The following is a 24674-nucleotide window of genomic DNA, read 5'->3' as shown; positions in this document are numbered from 1 at the left end:
GACATGGTATTTATTCCTTTATAAAGACATGGTATTTATTCCTTTATAAAGACATAGTATTTATTCCTTTATAAAGACATAGTATTTATTCCTTTATAAAGACAGTATTATTCCTTTATAAAGACATAGTATTTATTATTTTATAAAGACATAGGTTTTTGCTTCATATGTGTGCTCTTTTGCACTTTTTATCCATTGTCGCGTTTATCCATTTTCAGAATTTGACAATGTGTCTTGCTGTAGGTTGTCATGTTAGAGGTTTTTCGAAATGGACAGTTTTGCTACGTTAATTCTTCTTAAGACCCGCCTAAACACAGCCAATCCACCTGAGCCTACAGCTTGTGTCATAAGGGAGGTTGGGTTCATTTGCATACAGGGAGGGACCAGTGAATCTGGTCACAATATGGACACAGTGGGGCTTCTAAGAGACACGTTTTATTACCATGTGTAGACGCAACAAATCTCCATCAAAAAGTGAGCAGATCCTCTTGATCCGATGACAACAACTACATGTAAATGCAAGGTGTAACCACGACTAGAGAGAGGACAGTAGACAGGGAGAGGAGGGTAGACAGAGAGATGGAGAGAAGGAAGAGGAGGAGGAGAAGACAAGAGGGTAGACAGAGAGATGGAGAGAGCAGAGGAGGAGGAAGAGAGAGGAGGAGGAGGAGAAGAGAGGAGGGTAGACAAAGAGATGGAGAAAGCAGAGGAGGAGGAGGAGGAGGGTAGACAAAGAGATGAGAGAGCAGAGGAGGAGGAGGAGAGAGGAAGGTAGACAAAGAGATGGAGAGAGCAGAGGAGGAGGAGGAGAGAGGAAGGTAGACAAAGAGATGGAGAGAGCAGAGGAGGAGGAGGAAAGAGGAGAGAGGAGAGAGGAGGGTAGACAGAGAGAGGAGGGGTGAAAATGATAGAAGAGATGTGAAACTAATTTACAACCCAACCTCCCCCTTCTCTCCCCCTTTTCTCTCCCTTCTCTCCCTCTCTCCCCCTTCTCTCCCGCTTCTCTAAACCCTTATCTCCCCCTTCTCTCTCCCTTCTCTCCCCCATTCTCTCTCCCCTTCTCTCCCCCATTCTCTCCCCCATTCTCTCTCCCCTTCTCTCTCCCCATTCTCTCCCCCCTTCTCTCTCCCCTTCTCTCCCCCATTCTCTCTCCCCTTCTCTCTCCCCATTCTCTCCCCATTCTCTCTCCCCTTCTATCTCCCCATTCTCTCCCCCTTCTCTCTCCCCTTCTCTCTCCCCATTCTCTCCCCCCTTCTCTCTCCCCTTCTCTCCCCCATTCTCTCCCCCCTTCTCTCCCCCTTCTCTCCCCCATTCTCCCCTTCTCTCCTGACTTCCTAGTGCTGCCATGGCAACTACTGGGAGTGTTGACTGGTTCTATAATGAGTCTTTGTCTTTAGACAAACAGACAAACAGACACTACCATGGCTACAGACAGACCAGCAGACAGACAGACAGACAGACAGACAGACAGACAGACAGACAGACAGACAGACAGACAGACAGACAGACACTACCGTGGCTACAGACAGACAGACAGACAGACAGACAGACAGACAGACAGACAGACAGACAGACAGACAGACAGACAGACAGACAGACAGACAGACAGACAGACAGACAGACAGACAGACAGACAGACAGACAGACAGACAGACAGACAGACAGACAGACAGACAGACAGACAGACAGACAGACAGACAGACAGACAGACAGACAGACAGACAGACAGACAGACAGACAGACACGATCATGGCTACAGACAGACTAGCAGACAAACAGACACTATCGTAGCTACAGAGATGAATAGACCACACAGAGAGGAGAGCAGAGAAGCAGGATAGATGAGATGATTCTCCTTCACTCCATTTCAGGATTAGTTCTATACAGTATATCAGCAATGACGGTGCTGAAGATGTGTGAATTAAATTGTTCTCTCTCGCTCTCTCTGTCTCTCTCTCACTCTCTCGCTCTCTCTAGGAGTCTCAGGGTTCATCTATCTCTCTGGCCTCTACCAAAGTCTGTAGCTCCATGGAAGAGGGGGATGGAGGTAAAGAAGGAAGGGTCCCTCCATCTCTTTCTCTCTCTGTCTTCCCCCTCTCTCTTTTTCTCTCTCTCTTTCTTCCTCCCATCTTCTTTTCTTTTCTGTTCTCCTTGACCCTCACTCTGTCTAACTTCCCCTCTCCATCACTCTCTCTCTCTCTTTATCTTTGAAATTACTGCTTCATATCATAACACCTCTCTCTCCCTCCCTCCCTCCCTCCCTCCCTCCCTCCCTCCCTCCCTCCCTCCCTCCCTCCCTCCCTCCCTCCCTCCCTCCCTCCCTCCCTCCCTCCCTCTCTCCTCCAGCTGAGTCTATAGTAGAGGATGATATCCCTGCGGTGCCTGCCTCCATATCGGAGCGCTACAGAGTGGGACGTATGTTGGGAGACGGTAACTTTGCGGTGGTCCGGGAATGTGTGGAACACTCCACAGGCAGGGAATACGCCCTAAAAATCATTAACAAGGGCCGATGCCGGGGGAAGGTGAGGAGGGAAGGGGGGTAAAGTGAGGGGGAAGGGTTAACAGGGGATAAGGGAAGGGGTAACAGGGGGGGTAATGAGCAATGTTACAGGGGAAGGGGTTAACAGGGGGCAAGGTGAGGGGAGAAGGGGTTAACAGGGGGCAAGATGAGGGGAGAAGGGGTTAACAGGGGGCAAGGTGAGGGGGGAAGGGGTTAACAGGGGGCAAGGTGAGGGCAAGGTGAGGGGAGAAGGGGTTAACAGGGGGCAAGATGAGGGGAGAAGGGGTTAACAGGGGGCAAGGTGAGGGGGGAAGGGGTTAACAGGGGGCAAGGTGAGGGGGGAAGGGGTTAACAGGGGGCAAGGTGAGGGGGGAAGGGGTTAACAGGGGGCAAGATGAGGGGAGAAGGGGTTAACAGGGGGCAAGGGGAGGGGAGAAGGGGTTAACAGGGGGAAAGGGGAGGCGGGGGGCAGGGAAGTGAGGGGGTGGCCTCCTCCTCCTCCTGCTCATCCTCCTGCTCTTCTTCTCCTCCTCTCTCCTCCTCATCCTCATCCTCCTTCTCCTCCTCCTCCCCTATTCCTCCTTGTCCCCCTCCTCCCCCCATCAGGAGCATATGATCCAGAATGAGGTAGCCATCCTGAGGAGGGTGAAACACCCCAACATTGTCCTGCTGATCGAGGAGATGGACACCTACAGTGAGCTCTACCTGGTTATGGAGCTGGTCAAGGTAGGCAATGTTAGGGTGTGTGTGTGTTGAATTTCAGATGCCATTCAAGGAACCCAAGTACAATAAAACACAAAGAATAAAAGAACAAAGCAAAACAGATTTACTGGTGTACTTCCACTAGTGCAGGGACGGCTCTAGTCTTTTGGGGCAATATTTCAGTTTGCCATATGACGAAGAGAAAATGTTGCCGTTTTAATTAACCTGTTGGGGCTAGGGGGCAGTATTTGCATGGCCGGATAAAAAAACGTACCCGATTTAAACTGGTTACTACTCCTGCCCAGAAATGAGAATATGCATATAATTTGTAGATTTGGATAGAAAACACTCTAAAGTTTCTAAAACTGTTTGAATGGTGTCTGTGAGTATAACAGAACTCATATGGCAGGCCAAAACCTGAGAAGATTCCATGCAGGAAGTGCCCTGTCTGACAATTTGTTCTCCTTCTGCGGCATCTCTATCGAATATACAGCATCTCTGCTGTAACGTGACATTTTCTAAGGCTTCCATTGGCTCTCAGAAGGCGAGCAGGAGTAGTAACCAGATTAAATCGGGTACGTTTTTTTATCCGGCCGTGAAAATACTGCCCCCTATCCCAAACAGGTTTTAAAGCACATTTCCTACAATTTTACACATTTTGCCATGACTCATGTCATGTTAGTATGATATCTGAGTGAGAATGATTAACACTATTAATGGGGGCCTCCTGGATGTCAAGGCCCCTGGACCGACATAACAAGAGAAAAACTGCTGATGCACAAATGAATTTCGAACTTGGCACCTGTTGTATTCTACTGTTCTAACTCTCAACGATAAGTCTAGAACCCAACTGAGTTCCTTACCAGTGACACATCTCGTTCATAATGTGTCTTTGTGTTGTGTGGGAGCTTTCCTTCAGAATGTATTCACACCCCTGAATGTTGTGTCACTGGCCTACACACAATACCCCATAATGTCAAAGTGGAATTATGTTTATAGACATTTTTGACAAATTAATAAAAAATGAAATGTTGAAATGTCTTAAGTCAATAAGTATTCAACCCCTTTGTCATGGCAAGCCTAAATAAGTTCAGGTGTAAATATTTGCTTAACCTCTCTAGGGTAGGTGGCACCAAATCGTCCCACCTACGTAACAGCCAGTGTAATCCCGTGGCGCGTTATTCAAAAACCTCAAAAATGCTAAAACTTCAATTTTTCAAACATATGACTATTTTACACCATTTTAAAGACAAGACTCTCGTTAATCTAACCACACTGTCCGATTTCAAAAAGGCTTTACAACGAAAGCAAAACATTAGATTATGTCAGCAGAGTACCCAGCCAGAAATAATCAGACACCCATTTTTCAAGCTAGCATATAATGTCACATAAACCCAAACCACAGCTAAATGCAGCACTAACCTTTGATGATCTTCATCAGATGACAACCCTAGGACATTATGTTATACAATACATGCATGTTTTGTTCAATCAAGTTCATATTTATATCAAAAACCAGCTTTTTACATTAGCATGTGACTAGCATGTGACTAGCATTCCCACTGAACACTGCCGGTGAATTTACTAAATTACTCACGATAAACGTTCACAAAAAGCATAACAATTATTTTAAGAATTATAGATACAGAACTCCTCTATGCACTCGATATGTCCGATTTTAAAATAGTTTTTCGGTGAAAGCACATTTTGCAATATTCTCAGTAGATAGCCCGGCATCACATAAAAAAGCGATAATATTCCGACCGGGAATCTGCGTTTAGGTAAACAGACGAAAGAAAATAAAGCATTCGGTCGACTCGGGCACGCGCCTAAGCCCATAGTACTCTGATCGGCCACTTGCCAAAAGCGATAATGTGTTTCAGCCAGAGGCTGCCTCGATATCGTTCAGCTTTTTCAGGGGCTCTGAGAGCCTATGGGAGCCGTAGGAAGTGTCACGTTAGAGCAAAGATCCTCAGTCTTCAATAAAAAGAGCCAAGATGAAACACAACTTCTCAGACAGGCCACTTCCTGCATGGAATCTTCTCAGGTTTTGGCCTGCCATTTGAGTCCTGTTATACTCACAGACACCATTCAAACAGTTTTAGAAACTTTAGGGTGTTTTCTATCCAAAGCCAATAATTATATGCATATTCTAGTTACTGGGCAGGAGTAGTAACCAGATTAAATCGGGTACGTTTTTTATCCGGCCGTGTCAATACTGCCCCCTAGCCCTAACAGGTTAACAGGTCACATAATAAGTTGCATGCACTCACTCTGTGTGCAATAATAGTGTTTAACATGATTTTTGAATGACTACCTCATCTCTGTACCTCACATTATCTGTAAAGCCCCACAGTCGAGCAGTGAATTGCAAACACAGATTCAACCATAAAGAACCAGGGAGGTTTTCAAATGTCTCACAAAGGGCACCTATTGGTAGATGAGTAAAAAAAAGTAGATATTAAATATCCCTTTGAACATGGTGAAGTTATTAATTACACTTTGGATGGTGTATCAATACTCCCAGTCTCTACAATGATACAGGCGTCCTTCCTAACTCAGTTGCCAGAGAGGAAAAAAAACGCTCATGGATTTCACCAAATATTGTCCAATCCAGGTGTGCAAAGCTCTTAGAGACTTACCCAGAAAGACTCACAGCTGTAATTGCTGCCAAAGGTGATTCTAACATGTATTGACTCATGGGTGTGAATACTAAAGTAAATTAGATATTTCTTTATTTAATTTTCAATAAATTTGTTAACATTTCTAAAAACATTTTGTTAACTTTGTCATTATTAAATGTTGTGTGTAGATGGGTAATTAAAAATATATATATTTTAGCCATTTTGAATTCAGGCTGTAACACAACAAAATCTGGATTAAGTCAAGGGGTATGAATACTTTCTGAAGGCACTGTATATATATTTATTTTTTGGTCGAGGGCCCCTAGAGGTCAAATGCCCTAAGCGACCTCTTATGCCTGGAGCCAGACCTGCACACACAGAAAGGGATGATGAGGAGTAGAGATGGATGGAGGGAATGAGTGAGAGAGAGAGAAGAAGAGGAGAGGAGTAGAGAGAGAGAGAAAAAGAGAGCAAAAGAGAGTCACATTGAGAAAGGGAGGAAGAGGAGAGAGGTAACAAACTGACAGAGAGAAAGCAATAAAGAGCTTCGATAAATTTTTTTAAAGATAAATTGACACAGGGCATAAAGAGAGAGGGAGAGAAAAAGAGAGGGACAGAGGGTAAATATGGGGATGAGAGAAAGAGAGAGGGAGATTGAGGAAAAGGCAACACATGTCTCGCCTGCTCCCGCTCTCCCGCTCTATTGCTCGAGTGCGGCAGACTGCCTATCATTACGCACACCTGTCCCCTTCGTTACGCGCACCTGCGCCTCATTGGACCCACCTGAACTCCATCAGTATTTGATTGCCTCCCCTTTATCTGTCTGTTCCTCTGTTTGTTCCCTGTTTCAGCATTGATGTTGTTACTTTGTCCCCTGTCCAGACGCTGTTCCTGTCTTGTTTTATGTCCGTTATTCATTCAATGTTCTCCCTGTACCTGCTTCCTGTCTCCAGTGTCAACCCTCACAACACAGGGACAAAGAGAGAGAGTGAGAGATAGAGATAGAGAGAGAGAGGGAGAGAGAGAGAGAGAGAGAGAGATAGATAGAGGGAGGCAAAGAGAGAGAGATACAAAGACAGAGAGAGAGAGAGAGATAGAGGAAGGCATAGAGAGAGAGACAGAGAGAGAGAGAGAGAGAGAGAGAGATAGAGGAAGGCAAAGAGAGAGAGATACAGAGAGACAGAGAGAGAGAGAGAGGAGAGAGAGAGAGAGAGAGAGAGATAGAGGAAGGCAAAGAGAGAGATACAGAGAGACAGAGAGAGAGATAGAGGAAGGCAAAGAGAGAGAGAGACAGAGAGAGAGAGAGACAGAGAGAGAGAGAGACAGAGAGAGAGAGATACAGAGAGACAGAGAGAGAGACAGAGAGAGAGATACAGAGAGACAGAGAGAGAGAGACAGAGAGAGAGAGAGATACAGAGAGAGAGAGAGGAAGGCAAAGAGAGAGAGATACAGAGAGAGAGAGAGAGAGAGAGAGAGAGAGAGAGAGAGAGAGAGAGAGAAGTGAGCGATTGAGGAAAGCAACACAGTTACAAGAGGAGACTTGACAGTTTTCTCATTTTAATGACTGTGTGTCTCTAAGCCTGTGAGTCTCAGTGTGTGTGTCAGTCTGTGTGAAACCAAGCCCTATTTTAAGCTTCTGCTTCACTTGTGTATGCATTATAGTCGAGCTGGTTTGCAAGACTATAAAGTCGTGGCCAAAAGTTTTGAGAATGACACAAATATTAATTTTCAGAAAGTCTGCTGCCTCCGTTTGTATGATGGCAATTTGCATATACTCCAGAATGTTATGAAGCTTGATCAGATAAATTGCAATTAATTGCAAAGTCTCTCTTTGCCATGCAAATTAACTGAATCCACAAAAAACATTTCCACTGCATTTCAGCCCTGCCACAAAAGGACCAGCTGACATCATGTCAGTGATTCTCTCGTTAGCCTGTTGGGGCTCGGGGGCAGTATTGAGACATTTTGAAAAAAATATGTGCCCATTTTTAACTGCCTCCTACACCAACTCAGAAGCTAGGATATGCATATTATTAACACATTCGGATAGAAAACACTCTGAATTTTCTAAAACAGTTTGAATGGTGTCTGTAAGTATAACAAAACTCATATTGCAGGCAAAAACCTGTGAAAAATAGATTAAAAAAAATGTGAATTTTGTGACTGTACTATTTAGTGTCATTGTTTTATAGATACCATAGTGAGAAAGGATTCATTTCGCAACACCTACGGCTTCCACTAGATGTCAACGATCTTAATAAAGTTGTTTGAAGCGTCTATGATAAACAGAGAGCAAATTAGAATCCAAGGAAGTTGACATGTCATCACTTCATTTTTTTGTGCCTGCGCATAAATCTGAGAAACGTGAGTTTTGTCTTCATTGTTTATCTCGACATAGGATAGGTTGTGTGAAAATATTACTGATGTTTAACGTTAAAAATGGACCAAAAGATAAATGCTAAACAACATTTGACATGTTTGAACGAACATAATTAGATTATTTACTAGGTTTTTTTAGCTTTTCGGCGTGATTTTACAGTCCCCCACCACGTTTTGTGGGAGCATAATGAACGCTAAGTACTTGGTGTTATTTGGACATAAATTATGAACTTTGTCAAAAGAAACCACATTTGTTCCGGACCTGGGATGCCTTCCGGACCTGGGATGCCTGTCTTCTGATGGAGATAATCAAAGGTAAGGGGATATTTACAATGTTATTATCGATTTTAGATGATGCTAACTGTATAGCATAGCCTGTTGTTCTTAGCATAGCACCCCGTTTATTGCAAAATGTGATTTCCCAGTAAAGTTATTTTGAGATCTGGCCATTCGGTAGCAATTACGAGATGATAATATATTATTCTTTGAATGACAATATTATAATTTACCAATGTTTTCGAATAGTAATTTTGTTATGTTCACCGGAAGCATTTCAGAGAAGAAAAAATCTGAATTTCACGCTACTGTAAAATGCTGTTTTTGGATATAAATATGAACTTGATGGAACAAAAAATGCATGTATTGTATAACATAATGTCCTAGGAGTGTCATCTGATGGAGATTGACAAAAGTTAGTGCATAATTCAAGCTGGTTTCTGCTTTTGGTGACGCCTGACCTTGAATTGAAAATGGATGTTTGTACTTTTGTGGCTATGTACTGTCCTAACATAATCTAACTTTATGCTTTTGCCGTAAAGCCTCTTTGAAAATCGAACAATGTGGTTAGATTAAGGAGATGTTTATCATTTAAATTGTGTAAAATAGTTGATTGTTTGAGAAATTGAAATTGTTAGATTTTTGATGTTTTGAATTTCCAGCCTTGTTAGCAATCCCGGCTCGGGGTTCATTGCTAACCTGTAGCCCCAACAGGCCCCACAGGTGTGAGTGTTGACGAGGACAAGGCTGGAGATCACTCTGTCATGCTGATTGAGTTCGAATATCGATTGGAAGCTTCAAAAGGAGGGTGGTGCTTGGAATCATTGTTCTTTCTGTGTCAATCATGGTTACCTGCAAGGAAACACGTGCCGTCATCATTGCTTTGCACGAAAAGGGCTTTCAGTATGGCTGAAATAGCTGAATACACTAATTTGAAGGGGTGTCAACATACTTTTGTACATATAATGTATCTATAAAAGGGTTCGTAGCGTAACAGTTAGTGTTACCGCCCTGGGATTGGAAGGTCCTGGGTTCGCCTACCGGGAAGAGGCTATTTTGACCATTCTGTTTCGCATTGACGAGCCACAGGGTTATTTAGGCTTTTTGTTAAAATAGCTGAATACACCTGATTCTACCACTCAGCTGTTCATCAAGATCTCAGCTGTTTATCAAGACCTCAGCTGTTCATCAAGACCTCAGCTGTTCATCCGGATCTCAGCTGTTCATCAAGACCTCAGCTGTTCATCAAGACCTCAGCTGTTCATCAAGACCTCAACTGTTCATCAAGACCTCAGCTGTTCATCAAGACCTCAGCTGTTCATCACGACCTCAGCTGTTCATCAAGACCTCAGCTGTTCATCGAGACCTCAGCTGTTCATCGAGACCTCAGCTGTTCATCAAGACCTCAGCTGTTCATCAAGAACTCAGCTGTTCATCAAGATCTCAGCTGTTCATCAAGACCTCAGCTGTTCATCGAGACCTCAGCTGTTCATCAAGACCTCAGCTGTTCATCAAGACCTCAGCTGTTCATCAAGACCTCAACTGTTCATCAAGACCTCAGCTGTTCATCAAGACCTCAGCTGTTCATCAAGACCGCAGCTGTTTATCGAGACCTCAGCTGTTCATCCGGATCTCAGCTGTTCATCAAGACCTCAGCTGTTCATCAAGACCTCAGCTGTTCATCAAGACCTCAACTGTTCATCAAGACCTCTGTATGTACAAAGTTTAATATATCTGATTAATGTTTGATTGTATATTTTGTAATAACTCACTATTGTTTACAGGTAATGTAGTACTAAGCCTTTCTACAGTCAAATATAAAGTACATTTTCATGTATATAGTTTTAGGTTATTTTGTGTATTTTTCAGGAGCTTTCTCGATGTTCTTGTTACAAGATATCACGGACATGATTTCCAGTTTACTCCATATTGGCTAAAATGGGTTTCTGGTTTCTCGCTTCCCTCTGGAAAATCTGAAATAAATACTAATAACTGTATTATGTCTGTTGCCATTTGTCATTATTGTGTACTTTTACTTTAGTTTTATTAAAGAGGTTCGTCCTCTATACATTTCTATGGACAGCGGCCGTCATGACGTTTCTCCAAACGGCCTTTCTCCGCTCGCTCTAGAACTAAATGAGGTAATAAGTAGAGATCGGATCATGGAAACGCGCGGTAGAGATATGATTCACAAAATAACTGTAATAACAGTTAAATAAAGAAATATATTTCACACAATTTGAAAAAAATAACACGGTACTTTACTCCGTGTGTTACAGGCATCGATGAACGGTGACCAAAATGCAGCGGGTATAGTGCTCATCTTTCTTCTTTATTTAGAAAAGAACAACTCAAAACAAAATAAACAGATGACGAAACAGTTCCATAAGGTACACAGACTATACAGAAAACAACCACCCACAACCCACAGGAAAAACAGGCTGCCTAAGTATGGCTTCCAATCAGAGACAACGAAAGACACCTGCCTCTGATTGGAAGCCATACTCGGCCACACATGGAAAAAGAAACATAGAAATAGAAAACTAGAACCAAAATCCCCTAGAACCAAAAAAACCCAGAACACACAAAACAAACACCCCCTGCCACGCCCTGACCATGCTACAATTACAAATGAGCCTTTTACTGGTCAGAACGTGACACCGTGACTCATAATAATAATTTGTTAATGTAATGTGCTACTTTTGTAAGGCGTTACCCTGAACACTGCTCAGGACTCTGCTTCACACTCACACGCAAACTAGTTGTTTACGTGTTGATAAAAGTCACCTTGTCGCAGAGAGATTTACACGGTTATCAAAACGTCACGTCAGGCACACACCCTACACAAAACACAGCCCTTATTTTAAGTGTTTCTAAAATCCCCTATGGGGAAAAATGAATGGTGGAAAAATGATTGGAACTATTTCCCTGTGTGACCGCTAGGTTTTATGACTCATACTGTGGTACATTTTACATTTGAGTCATTTAGCAGACGCTCTTATCCAGAACGACTTACAGTACTGAATGCATACATTTCATACATTTTTTCCCCCATACTGGTCCCCCGTGGGAATCGAACTCACAACCCTGACGTTGCAAACACCATGCTCTACCAACTGAGCCACACGAGACCATATTGGGATTGTATTAATATTGTTGCATGTAATTCTCTGTGTTGTCCATAGGGGGGCGATCTGTTTGATGCCATCACGTCCACTAACAGATACACAGAGAGAGATGCCAGCGGGATGCTTTACAACCTGGCCAACGCCATCAAATACCTCCACAGCCTCAACATCGTACATAGAGACATCAAACCAGAAAACCTACTGGTAAGAGAGGTGTGTGTGTTTGTGTGTGTGTGTGTGTGTGTGTGTGTGTGTGTGTGTGTGTGTGTGTGTGTGTGTGTGCGCGTGTGTGTGCGCGTGCGTGCGTGCGTGTGCGCACGCGAGAGAGAGAGAGTTGTGGGATCCGTAATCGCATCATCAGTAGTCTCATCACTGAAAGGGTTTGATGCATCACTGTTAAAAGATAAACTCATCAAATATGGCACACACAATCCATTCAATTTCAATTCAAGGGGCTTTATTGGCATGGGAAACATATGTTTACATTGCCGAAGCAAGTGAAATAGATAAATAAACAAAAGTGAAATAAACAATACAAATGAACAGTGAACAATACAGTTCCAAAGGAATAAAGACATTTCAAATGTCATATTACATCTATATACAGTGTTGTAACGATGTGCAAATAGTTAAAATACAAAAAGGGAAAATACATAAACATAAATATAAACACTCTCTCTTAATGATGAAGTGATATCACTCATTCTGAGTAGGAGAGAGAGAGACATGACTCACCCCTGCAATGATGCAGTCGTTCTCCCCCCATACCTCCTTCTGTCTCTCTCTTTACAGATGTAGGATCTTAATTTGATCCATATTTTGTTTTTGAGAATTGCAAACTTGTAGTGTATTTTAGTTTTAAAAAGGCTTCTAAAGTTTGTATCAACCTCTACATGTTAATTATAATTCCCATTTTCCGTTGCTGCAGGACTATTTTCCTGCTGTAGCAAATCGGCTCAAATTAAGATCCTACATCTGTATCTTCTCATCTCTCTCTCTCTCACACACTTGTCCTCTCAACACACACGCACACACACACACACCCAAAGTGTCCGCTGGTCCACGCGTGTGGCTGGAAGCGTATGTTTGTTTAAACACATTAGACGAACACTAGTGAGCACACACCAGATGTGTTCAATGTTCCCTCCCTATTTTGGCGCTAAGCACATTTTTGGTCAGCTGAGATCAAACTTCATCATTGTGAAAATTCTGTGCAACTTCCGATGTGCATTTACTGTGAACACTGAGGCTGTACCTGCTTTAAATTACAGTTTTAACAGTGTACAAGTAGGCTACTGTGGCTATTTGATCATAATGTAGGCCTACCAGAGTGGCCTACTGTCATCGTCGTGTGTGTAGGTGGCAAGGAAGTCAGGCTCAGGAGAAACCAACTTGGTATAACTGGAGTAGTTTAATAAATAATAAACTAACACTAACTCCAAAACCAACATACATAAAAATAACATGGGTAAAAATACCCAAAGCTCACCAATACAAAAATACACGAAATCAATAACAAACAAAACAATCTCAGACAAGGACATGAGGGAAAACAGAGGGTTAAATACACAACATGTAATTGATGGGATTGGAAACAGGTGTGTAGGAAAACAAGACAAAACCAATGGAAAATGAAAAATGGATCAGTGATGGCTAGAAGACCGGTGACGTCGATCGCCGAGCACCACCCGAACAAGGAGGGGCAGAAGTCGTGACACCTACCATCAAAAACAATGGAGAAAAATGCATCCCATAACATTTTAACATGGAAATAACTATTGAAATAGCTGTTCTATGATTCAGCCTACAGTAGCAGCCAATGTGTGGTGTACATTGTAGGTCTACATTCCATTCGATGTTGAAACCATGCAGGGCTTGAAAATGAGCCTGCTTATCCGCTCGTCCTTTAGACAAGGAGGTCACTGAACATGTTGTTCTATTGTGTTGTTTGATGCAAGAAACCACTTTAGAACAGAAAATGCATTATTATTATCACCGAGAATCAGACAACAATGTATTCTACCCTTTAAAATGTATAATACCCTCTAAAATGTATCCTACCCTCTAAAATGTATCCTACCCTCTAAAATATATCCTACCCTCTAAAATGTATCCTACCCTCTAAAATATATCCTACCCTCTAAAATGTATCCTACCCTCTAAAATATATCCTACCCTCTAAAATATATCCTACCCTCTAAAATGTATCCTACCCTCTAAAATGTATAATACCCTCTAAAATGTATCCTACCCTCTAAAATGTATCCTACCCTCTAAAATGTATCCTACCCTCTAAAATATATCCTACCCTCTAAAATGTATCCTACCCTCTAAAATGTATCCTACCCTCTGCCCATTGGTAACTTAGCGTATTCTAGCCTGCCTCAAAATACAACACTGCCCCTTTAAGACATACAGTTGAAGTCGGAAGTTTACATACACCTTAGCCAAATACATTTAAACTCAGTTTTTCACAATCCCTGACATTTAATCCTAGTAAAAACTTCCCTGTCGTAGGTCAGTTAGGATCACCACTTTATTTTAAGAATGTGAAATGTCAGAATAATAGTAGAGAGAATGATTTATTTCAGCTTTTATTTCTTTCATCACATTCTCAGTGGGTCAGAAGTTTACATACACTCACTTAGTATTTGGTAGCATTGCCTTTAAATTGTTTAACTTGGGTCAAACATTTCGGGTAGCCTTCCACAAGCTTCCCACAATAAGTTGGATGAATTTTGTCCCATTCCTCCTGACAGAGCTGGTGTAACTGAGTCAGGTTTGTAGGCCTCCTTATTCACCCACGCTTTTTCAGTTCTGCCGACAAATGTTCTATGGGATTGAGGTCAGGGCTTTGTGATGGCCATTCCAATACCTTGACTTTGTTGTCCTTAAGCCATTTTGCCACAATTTTGGAAGTATGTTTGGGGTCATTGTCCATTTGGAAGACCCATTTGCGACCAAGCTTTAACTTCCTGACTGATGTCTGAGATGTTGCTTCAATATATCCACATCATTTTCCTACATCATGATGCCATCTATTTTGTGAAGTGCACCAGGCCCTCCTGCAGCAAAGCACCCCCAAAACATGATGCTGCCACCCCCATGCTTCACAGTTGGGATGGTGTTCTTCGGCTTGCAAGCATTCCCCTTTTTCCTCCAAACATAACGATGGTCATTATGGCCAAACAGTTCTATTTTTGTTTCATCAGACCAGAGGACATTTCTCCAAAAATTACGATCTTTGTCCCCATGTGCAGTTGCAAACCATAGTCTGGCTTCCTTATGGCAGTTTTGGAGCAGTGGTTTCTTCCTTGCTGAGTGGCCTTTCAGGTTATGTCGATATAGGACTTGTTTTACTGTGGATATAAATACTTTTGTACTTGTCTCCTCCAGCATCTTCACTAGGTCCTTTGCTGTTGTTCTGGGATTGATTTGCACTTTTCGCACCAAAGTACATTCATTTCTAGGAGACAGAACGCGTCTCCTTCCTGAGCGGTATGACGGCTGCGTGGTCCCATGGTGTTTATACTTGCGTACTATTGTTTGTACAGGTGAACATGGTACCTTCAGGTGTTTGGAAATTGCTCCCAAGGATGAACCAAATAAAGCTCTTTACCTGACTGGCTTTTCAAAGATGTCTAGAAATGTACACATTTTGTGCTCTTGTAGGAAGCAATCAATCCCCCATTGCTGACTACAAATGATCTATAACTGGGCTGATAACTCACCAACTATTTATTTTTAATTTGACAGGGACAGTGCACATTAATCAATGAACACATCTGCACATGAACACATCTGCGACTACATGCCGCTCTATCCCTTTGATCTCAAAACAAGCGCATGTACTTTCGTCCGTTTATGCCTGTCAATGCAATATAACCCTCCTCCGATTCGCTCTGCCTAAAACAAAATCTCAGTGTTACATAGTTAATTTTGAGGCTAATATTATGTGGATTCGATTCAAAACGTTAATAGTGTAAACTAACGGGGGAAAACTCGGATAAAGTTGAGTGAAGTTCTTCAGTCCTGGGAGAGCTGTGCGCCCATGCAGCTTAGACATAGGTTGTAACTGGTTGCATGAATATCATGATGAATATACAGTATGTTCATGTCATTGTCAACTGCATTACACCCCCCCCAAAAAATATTTGAATTTAGATGCTAACAAATGCTAACCGTACGTCACTGTATATAATGGTTATCTAGCACGCTAGCTATCCCAACTGCTACATCCAAAATAATAGTATTTGTAACAATAACAGCAGAGTTTAAATTTAGCCAAATACAGCCTTAGCGACTGTCCAAGCAACCATCCGACAACACTGTTTAATACAGGCTATTTGGAAACTATGCAACGGACACCAGAGCTGGAGATGTCATTCCATGAGTTTTTGAGTGTCTATTTAGAATATTTCCAGATGTTATTAAACGAAGGGAGATCCAATATGATCAGAAACTACAGACGGGTTATATAGATGGCTGAATATGATCAGAAACTACTGACGGGTTATATAGATGGCTGAACGTGATCAGAAACTACTGACGGGTTATATAGATGGCTGAACGTGATGAGAAACTACTGACGGGTTATATAGATGGCTGAACATGATCAGAAACTACTGACGGGTTATATAGATGGCTGAACATGATCAGAAACTACTGACGGGTTATATAGATGTCTGAACGTGATCAGAAACTACAGACGGGTTATATAGATGGCTGAACGTGATGAGAAACTACTGACGGGTTATATAGATGGCTGAACGTGATGAGAAACTACTGACGGGTTATATAGATGGCTGAACATGATCAGAAACTACAGACGAGTTATATAGATGGCTGAACATGATGAGAAACTACTGACGGGTTATATAGATGTCTGAACGTGATCAGAAACTACAGACGGGTTATATAGATGGCTGAACGTGATGAGAAACTACTGACGGGTTATATAGATGGCTGAATATGATCAGAAACTACTGACGGGTTATATAGATGGCTGAATATGATCAGAAACTACTGACGGGTTATATAGATGGCTGAATATGATCAGAAACTACTGACGGGTTATATAGATGGCTGAATATGATCAGAAACTACTGACGGGTTATATAGATGGCTGAACGTGATGAGAAACTACAGACGGGTTATATAGATGGCTGAACGTGATCAGAAACTACTGACGAGTTATATAGATGGCTGAACGTGATCAGAAACTACTGACGGGTTATATAGATGGCTGAACATGATCAGAAACTACTGACGGGTTATATAGATGGCTGAACGTGATGAGAAACTACTGACGGGTTATATAGATGGCTGAACATGATCAGAAACTACAGACGGGTTATATAGATGGCTGAACATGATGAGAAACTACTGACGGGTTATATAGATGGCTGAACATGATCAGAAACTACAGACGAGTTATATAGATGGCTGAATATGATCAGAAACTACTGACGGGTTATATAGATGGCTGAATATGATCAGAAACTACTGACGGGTTATATAGATGGCTGAACGTGATCAGAAACTACAGACGGGTTATATAGATGGCTGAACGTGATCAGAAACTACTGACGAGTTATATAGATGGCTGAACGTGATCAGAAACTACAGACGGGTTATATAGATGGCTGAACATGATCAGAAACTACAGACGAGTTATATAGATGTCTGAACATGATCAGAAACTACAGACGGGTTATATAGATGGCTGAACATGATCGGAAACTACAGACGAGTTATATAGATGGCTGAATATGATCAGAAACTACTGACGGGTTATATAGATGGCTGAACATGATCAGAAACTACAGACGAGTTATATAGATGTCTGAACGTGATGAGAAACTACTGACGGGTTATATAGATGGCTGAACGTGATCAGAAACTACTGACGGGTTATATAGATGGCTGAACATGATCAGAAACTACTGACGGGTTATATAGATGGCTGAACGTGATGAGAAACTACTGACGGGTTATATAGATGGCTGAACGTGATGAGAAACTACTGACGGGTTATATAGATGGCTGAACATGATCAGAAACTACTGACGGGTTATATAGATGGCTGAACATGATCAGAAACTACAGACGAGTTATATAGATGGCTGAACATGATCAGAAACTACTGACGGGTTATATAGATGGCTGAACATGATCAGAAACTACTGACGGGTTATATAGATGGCTGAACATGATCAGAAACTACTGACGGGTTATATAGATGGCTGAACGTGATGAGAAACTACTGACGGGTTATATAGATGGCTGAACATGATCAGAAACTACAGACGAGTTATATAGATGGCTGAATATGATCAGAAACTACTGACGGGTTATATAGATGGCTGAACGTGATGAGAAACTACTGACGGGTTATATAGATGGCTGAACATGATCGGAAACTACAGACGAGTTATATAGATGGCTGAACATGATCGGAAACTACTGACGGGTTATATAGATGGCTGAACATGATCAGAAACTACTGACGGGTTATATAGATGGCTGAACGTGATGAGAAACTACTGACGGGTTATATAGATGGCTGAACGTGATGAGAAACTACTGACGGGTTATATAGATGGCTGAACATGATCGGAAACTACAGACGAGTTATATAGATGGCTGAACATGATCGGAAACTACTGACGGGTTATATAGATGGCTGAACGTGATCAGAAACTACTGACGGGTTATATAGATGGCTGAATATGATCAGAAACTACTGACGGGTTATATAGATGGCTGAACGTGATCAGAAACTACTGACGGGTTATATAGATGGCTGAATATGATCAGAAACTACTGACGGGTTATATAGATGGCTGAACATGATCAGAAACTACTGACGGGTTATATAGATGTCTGAACGTGATCGGAAACTACAGACGAGTTATATAGATGGCTGAACATGATCAGAAACTACTGACGGGTTATATAGATGGCTGAACGTGATCAGAAACTACTGACGGGTTATATAGATGGCTGAACGTGATGAGAAACTACTGACGGGTTATATAGATGGCTGAACGTGATCAGAAACTACTGACGGGTTATATAGATGGCTGAATATGATCTCTCCCCACCTCTCCAGGTGTATGAGCATGTTGATGGCAGTAAGAGTCTGAAGTTGGGGGACTTTGGTCTGGCCACCGTAGCAGATGGACCCCTCTACACTGTCTGTGGAACACCCACATATGTAGCACCAGAGATCATCGCAGAGACAGGGTACGTACAATATGTGTGTGTGTGTGTGTGTGTGTGTGTGTGTGTGTGTGTGTGTGTGTGTGTGTGTGTGTGTGTGTGTGTGTGTGTGTGTGTGTGTGTGTGTGTGTGTGTGTGTGTGTGTGTGTGTGTGTGTGTGTGTGTGTGTGTGTTTGTATACAGAACGTCTCCTGATCCTCCCTCTCTCTCACTCTTTCCTTGAGTTTTTCCTTCCTCCCTTTTCTACAAATCTCTCCTCTCTTTCTCTATCCTTCCTTCCTTCCTTCCTTCCCTCCCTCCCTCTCTCTCTCTCTCTCTCTCTCTGACCTGTGTGTTCTCCCTTTCTCTCTCTTTCTCTCAATTCAATTCACAGGGCTTTATTGGCATGGGAAACATATGTTTACATTGCCAAAGAAAGTGAAATAGATCATTAACAAAAGTGAAATAAACAATAAAACATTTACAGAAAGCATTACACTCACAGAAGTTCGAAAAGAATAAAGACATTTCACATGTCATATTATGTCTATATATAGTGCCTTGCTAAAGTATTCACCCCTTGGTGTTTTTCCTATTTTGTTGCATTACAACTTGTAATTGAAATTGATTTTTATTTGGATTTCATGTAATGGACATACACAAAATAGTCCAATTTGGTGAAATGGAATGAAAAAATTACTTATTACATTTTCTTTTTTTAAAACAACAGAAAAGTGGTGGTGCATATGTATTCACCCCTTTGCTATGAAGCCCTTAAATACAATCTGGTGCAACCAATTACCTTCAGAAGTCACATAATTAGTTATATAAAGCCCACATGTGTGCAATCTAAGTATCACATGATCTCAGTATATATACACCTGTTCTGAAAGGCCCCAGAGTCTGCAACACCACTAAGCAAGGGGCACCACCAAGCAAGCGACATCATGAAGACCAAGGAGCTCTCCAAACAGGTAAGGGACAACGTTGTGGAGAAGTACAGATCAGGGTTGGGTTATAAAAAAATATCAGAAACTTTGAACATCCCACGGAGCACCATTAAATCCATTATTATAAAATGGAAAGAATATGGCACTACAACAAACCTGCCAAGAGAGGGCTGCCCACCAAAACTCACGGACCAGGCAAGGAGGGCATTAATCAGAGAGGCAACAAAGAGACCAAAGATAACCCAGACCTCAATCCACAGCGGAGATTGGAGTATCTGTCCATAGGACCACTTTAAGCCGTACATTCCACAGAGCTGGGCTTTACGGAAGAATGGCCAGAAAAAAGCCATTGATTAAAGAAAAAAAATAAGCAATCACATTTGGTGTTTGCCAAAAGGCATGTGGGAGACTCCCCAAACATATGGAAGAAAGTACTCTGGTCAGATGAGACAAAAATGTTGCTTTTTGGCTATCAAGGAAAATGCTATGTCTGGCGCAAACCCAACACCTCTCATCACCCCGAGATAAACATCCCCACAGTGAAGCATGGTGGTGGCAGCATCATGCTGTGGGGATGTTTTTCATCGGCAGGGACAGGGAAACTGGTCAGAATAGAAGGAATGATGGATGGCGCTAAATACAGGGAAATTCTTGAGGGAAACCTGTTTCAGTCTTCCAGAGATTTGAGACTGGGACGGAGGTTCACCTTCCAGCAGGACAATGACCCTAAGCATACTGCTAAAGCAACACTTGAGTGGTTAAGGGGAAACATTTAAATGTCTTGGAATGGCCTAGTCACAGCCCAGACCTCAATCCAATTGAGAATCTGTGGTATGACTTAAAGATTGCTGTACAACAGAGGAACCCATCCAACTTGAAGGAGCTGGAGCAGTTTTGCCTTGAAGAATGGGCAAAAATCCCAGTGGCTAGATGTGCCAAGCTTATAGAGCCCTCCCCCAAGAGACTTGCAGTTGTAATTGCTGCGAAAGGTGGCTCTACAAAGTATTGAATTTGGGGGGGTAATAGTTATGCACGCTCAAGTTAATGTTTCATGTGTAACCCCCCCCCAATTCCAGGTTGTAAGGCAACAAAATTGGAAAAATGACAAGGGGGGTGAATACTTTCGCAAGCCACTGTACAGTGTTGTATAATGTGCAAATATAGTTAAAGTACAAAGGGGAAAATAAATTAACCTAAATATGGGTTGTATTTACAATTGTTTGTTCTTCACTGGTTGCCCTTTTCTTGTGGCAACAGGTCACAAATCTTGCTGCAGTGATGGCACACTGTGGTATTTCACCCAATAGATATGGGAGTTTATCAAGATTGGATTTGTTTTCTAATTCTTTGTGGTTCTGTGTAATCTGAGGAAAATATGTGTCTCTAATATGGTCAAACATTTGGCAGGAGGTTAAGAAGTGCAGCTCAGTTTCCACCTCGTTTTGTGGGCACTCGTTTTGTGGGCAGACATAGCCTGTCTTCTCTTGAAAGCCTGGTCTGCCTACGGCGGCCTTTCTCAATAACAAGGCCATGCTCACTGAGTCTGTACATAGTGTCTCTTTCTCTGAGCTGTGTATTCTCTCTCTCTGTGTGTGTATTCTAGGTATGGCATTAAGGTAGATATCTGGGCAGCAGGAGTTATCACCTACATCTTGCTGTGTGGCTTCCCTCCCTTCCGAGGGTAAGAAGCACTGACACCCCAACTGAACCAAACATACACGTTCTTGTTTAATACGCAATTCAGCTGTGATCTAATATGACATAAAACTAAGCTAGGTGTTTTACATTTTGATGAATCCATGTTGGGAGTGTAATTAGTGCCATACTCCCCTCTTGTGGTTGGAAGGAGTATTACTGAATCTCTGAGACCAGACACAGACATCTTTAAACTTGAGATACCTTCAAATATAACACAGAATCATGACCACAGCATACATAGAGAACCTAGTCCACATAACGCTTTAAATCTACTGTCTGTGTATGTAGGAGCAGTGATGACCAGGAAGTGTTATTTGACCAGATCCTGATGGGACAGCTGGAGTTCCCTCTCCCCTACTGGGACAACGTGTCAGAGACTGCCAAGGTAACACACACACACGCACACGTGTACACACACACACACACACACACACACACACACACACACACACACACACAGTAGATATATTGAGAGTGTAACCCTTCTGTGTTGTGTGTAGGAGCTGATTAGGTCCATGTTGGAGGTGGAGGTGGATCAGAGATACACAGCAGAACAGGTTCTGGAGCACCCCTGGGTCAATGTGAGTAGGTCTCCTCTCCTCCTGTAACCCTGGGTCAATGTGATTAGTTCTCCTCTCCTCCTATAACCCTGGGTCAATGTGAGTAGTTCTCCTCTCATCCTGTAACCCTGGGTCAATGTGAGTAGTTCTCCTCTCCTCCTGTAACCCTGGGTCAATGTGAGTAGTTCTCCTCTCATCCTGTAACCCTGGGTCAATGTGAGTAGTTCTCCTCTCCTCATATAACCCTGGGTCAATGTGATTAGTTCTCCTCTCCTCCTATAACCCTGGGTCAATGTGAGTAGTTCTCCTCTCCTCCTCTCCTCCTGTAACCCTGGGTCAATGTGAGTAGTTCTCCTCTCCTCCTGTAACACTGGGTCAATGTGAGTAGTTCTCCTCTCCTCTCCTCCTGTAACCCTGGGTCAATGTGAGTAGTTCTCCTCTCCTCCTCTCCTCCTGTAACCCTGGGTCAATGTGAGTAGTTATCCTCTCCTCTCCTCCTGTAACCCTAGGTCAATGTGAGTAGTTCTCCTCTCCTCCTATAACCCTGGGTCAATGTGATTAGTTCTCCTCTCCTCCTCTCCTCCTATAACCCTGGCTCAATGTGAGTAGTTATCCTCTCCTCTCCTCCTGTAACCCTAGGTCAATGTGAGTAGTTCTCCTCTCCTCCTATAACCCTGGGTCAATGTGAGTAGTTCTCCTCTCCTCCTATAACCCTGGGTCAATGTGATTAGTTCTTCTCTCCTATACATACTGTACTAGTGTTTCACCATCCTGGCCCTGGGGACCCCAAGAGGTGAACACTTTAGGTTTTGCCGTTGTAATAACGTAGTACAAACAGGCTAACTTTCCTCTTTGTTCTCAGTGTCATCTTCACCATCTACAGAACAGTAGACCTGCACTTACTCTCATCATACTGTCTTCTACATAATATATTTCTTTCAATGGTATTTTTATTTGAAAATAGGATATAGCTTGAAGTGAATTCTCCTGCTAAACCAGACCTTCACTTTTCATCCCCTCTCATTCCTCCTCTTCCTCCTCCTCCCATTCCTTCTCTCCTCTTCCTCCTCCTCCTCCCATTCCTTCTCTTCTCTCCTCTTCCTCTTCCTCCTTCTCCCATTCCTTTTTCTCCTCTTCCTCCTCCCATTCCTTTTTCTCCTCTCCTCTTCCTCTTCCTCTTCCTCCTCCTCCCATTCCTTCTCTTCTCTCCTCTTCCTCCTCCTCCCATTCTTTCTCTCCTCTTCCTCCTCCTCCCATTCTTTCTCTCCTCTCTTCACTCTCTCTGCAGGATGATGGTGTGTCAGAGAATGAACAGGAGCTGTCAGTAGCAGGGAAGATCAAGAAACACTTCAACACCAGCCCTAAAACGAACGACACCACCGCCGGAGTGTCCGTCATCACGGTATGCCCCCAACAGACTAATACAGACATACAAACTAGTTCCAGTTTGTTTCTACTGGGTACTAGACTGTATTGGCTTTGTCTTTGGCTCTAAGGCTGACTGTACTGAGGTTTACTCCTGTTGTACTGGTGTAAAAAGCTAACTGTACATGTTTCCTACTGGTTTTAAACGTGTTACTGGTTTCTCTGTTCTGTTGTGCAGTTGGACCACAGCTTCTCCATGCAGCGCTCTGGGTCGTTGGACTTCCACCAGCACCCGGCCATGTACTGGATAAGGTATAACCTGTTGTAACGACAACACCCCCTGCTTCTGCCTCCATTTCCTGTGTCTCCACATACAGTGTGCTGATTGGCTGCTGGCTTCTGTGTGCTCTGTCAGCGTGTTTACAGCTTTTGTGGCCCTGTTACCTTTTGTGGCCCTGTTACCTTTTGTGGCCCTGTTACCTTTTGTGGCCCTGTTACCTTTTGTGGCCCTGTTACCTTTTGTGGCCCTGTTACTAACATGTGTCTGTAGAAAAGTGGAGCGCTCTCAAACTGTTAACTCTCAACAAACTGTTGACTACAGTGAACAATGATTTGATCAACCCGAGGAGACTGTATCTGTTGAGGTGTTGAAAGTGTGAGAGAACGCTCCTTTTTCTACTAGTACACCTACCTGTCTCTGAGAATGCTCCAGCAGCTATCCTTGAAACTTCAGTTTGCACATGTCTGTCACCATCAGCTTGTGACCTGTGTCGTTTAGAGCTTCTCTTCTTCTCTTCTCTCATCTGGCATTCCTGTCCTCCCTCTCTCTTTCCTCTCCTCTACTGCCCTCCCCTCCCAACCTCTCCTCTACGCATGCTCCTCCACTAACCCACAGTCTTTAGCATGAGCAGCATCTCTGATGAGCAGCGTCTCTGATTGGTTCTCCTGTGTCTCCTCTACCTCAGGCCACCGCTCTTGATAAGGAGAGGCAGGTTCTCAGACGAAGATGCAACCAGGATGTGAGCTCACGCCCGTTGCCGTTGACGACAAAAACAAAAACAACAATGGAAAAACCGACTAGCTGCCTCCCCAGCCCGACCCTCGCCCCCCTCTTTCTGACCTTTATCCTCGGCTCCGTCCCTAACCCTGACCCCTCCACCAGCCACACCCCGGCGTTGGATGATGAGGATATCTCTCTCAGCTCAGCTGGGACGGTTCGTTCTCCTAACTCCCCCTTTTAGAGGTAGGGAGAGGGGTAATATGTTCCACTAACTCCCCCTTTTAGAGGT

At 42.9% G+C, this 24674-nt stretch overlaps 1 protein-coding gene across 2 annotated transcripts in view; it reads left to right on the top strand.

Annotated features, from left to right (window-relative positions):
* The window catches only part of dclk1a (doublecortin-like kinase 1a), a 182713-nt gene extending 158281 nt beyond the window's left edge, over positions 1-24432 (top strand). For both annotated transcript variants that reach the window (XM_045690206.1, XM_045690207.1), the window contains 11 exons: positions 1978-2047; positions 2347-2522; positions 3107-3226; positions 11667-11813; positions 18724-18857; positions 21366-21443; positions 21749-21845; positions 21961-22041; positions 23309-23422; positions 23624-23697; positions 24351-24432. In XM_045690206.1, the coding sequence (XP_045546162.1) occupies positions 1978-2047; positions 2347-2522; positions 3107-3226; positions 11667-11813; positions 18724-18857; positions 21366-21443; positions 21749-21845; positions 21961-22041; positions 23309-23422; positions 23624-23697; positions 24351-24408 (1149 nt within the window). In that variant the 3' untranslated portion in view covers positions 24409-24432. The remainder of the gene's footprint in view (positions 1-1977; positions 2048-2346; positions 2523-3106; positions 3227-11666; positions 11814-18723; positions 18858-21365; positions 21444-21748; positions 21846-21960; positions 22042-23308; positions 23423-23623; positions 23698-24350) is intronic.
* Positions 24433-24674: the final 242 nt, after the last annotated feature.

Source organism: Salmo salar, chromosome ssa11 (assembly GCF_905237065.1).
Source record: "Salmo salar chromosome ssa11, Ssal_v3.1, whole genome shotgun sequence".
Taxonomy (NCBI): domain Eukaryota; kingdom Metazoa; phylum Chordata; class Actinopteri; order Salmoniformes; family Salmonidae; genus Salmo; species Salmo salar.
The sequence above is the reverse complement of the archived record's forward strand: the minus strand, read 5'-3'. Positions and strand labels throughout refer to the sequence as shown.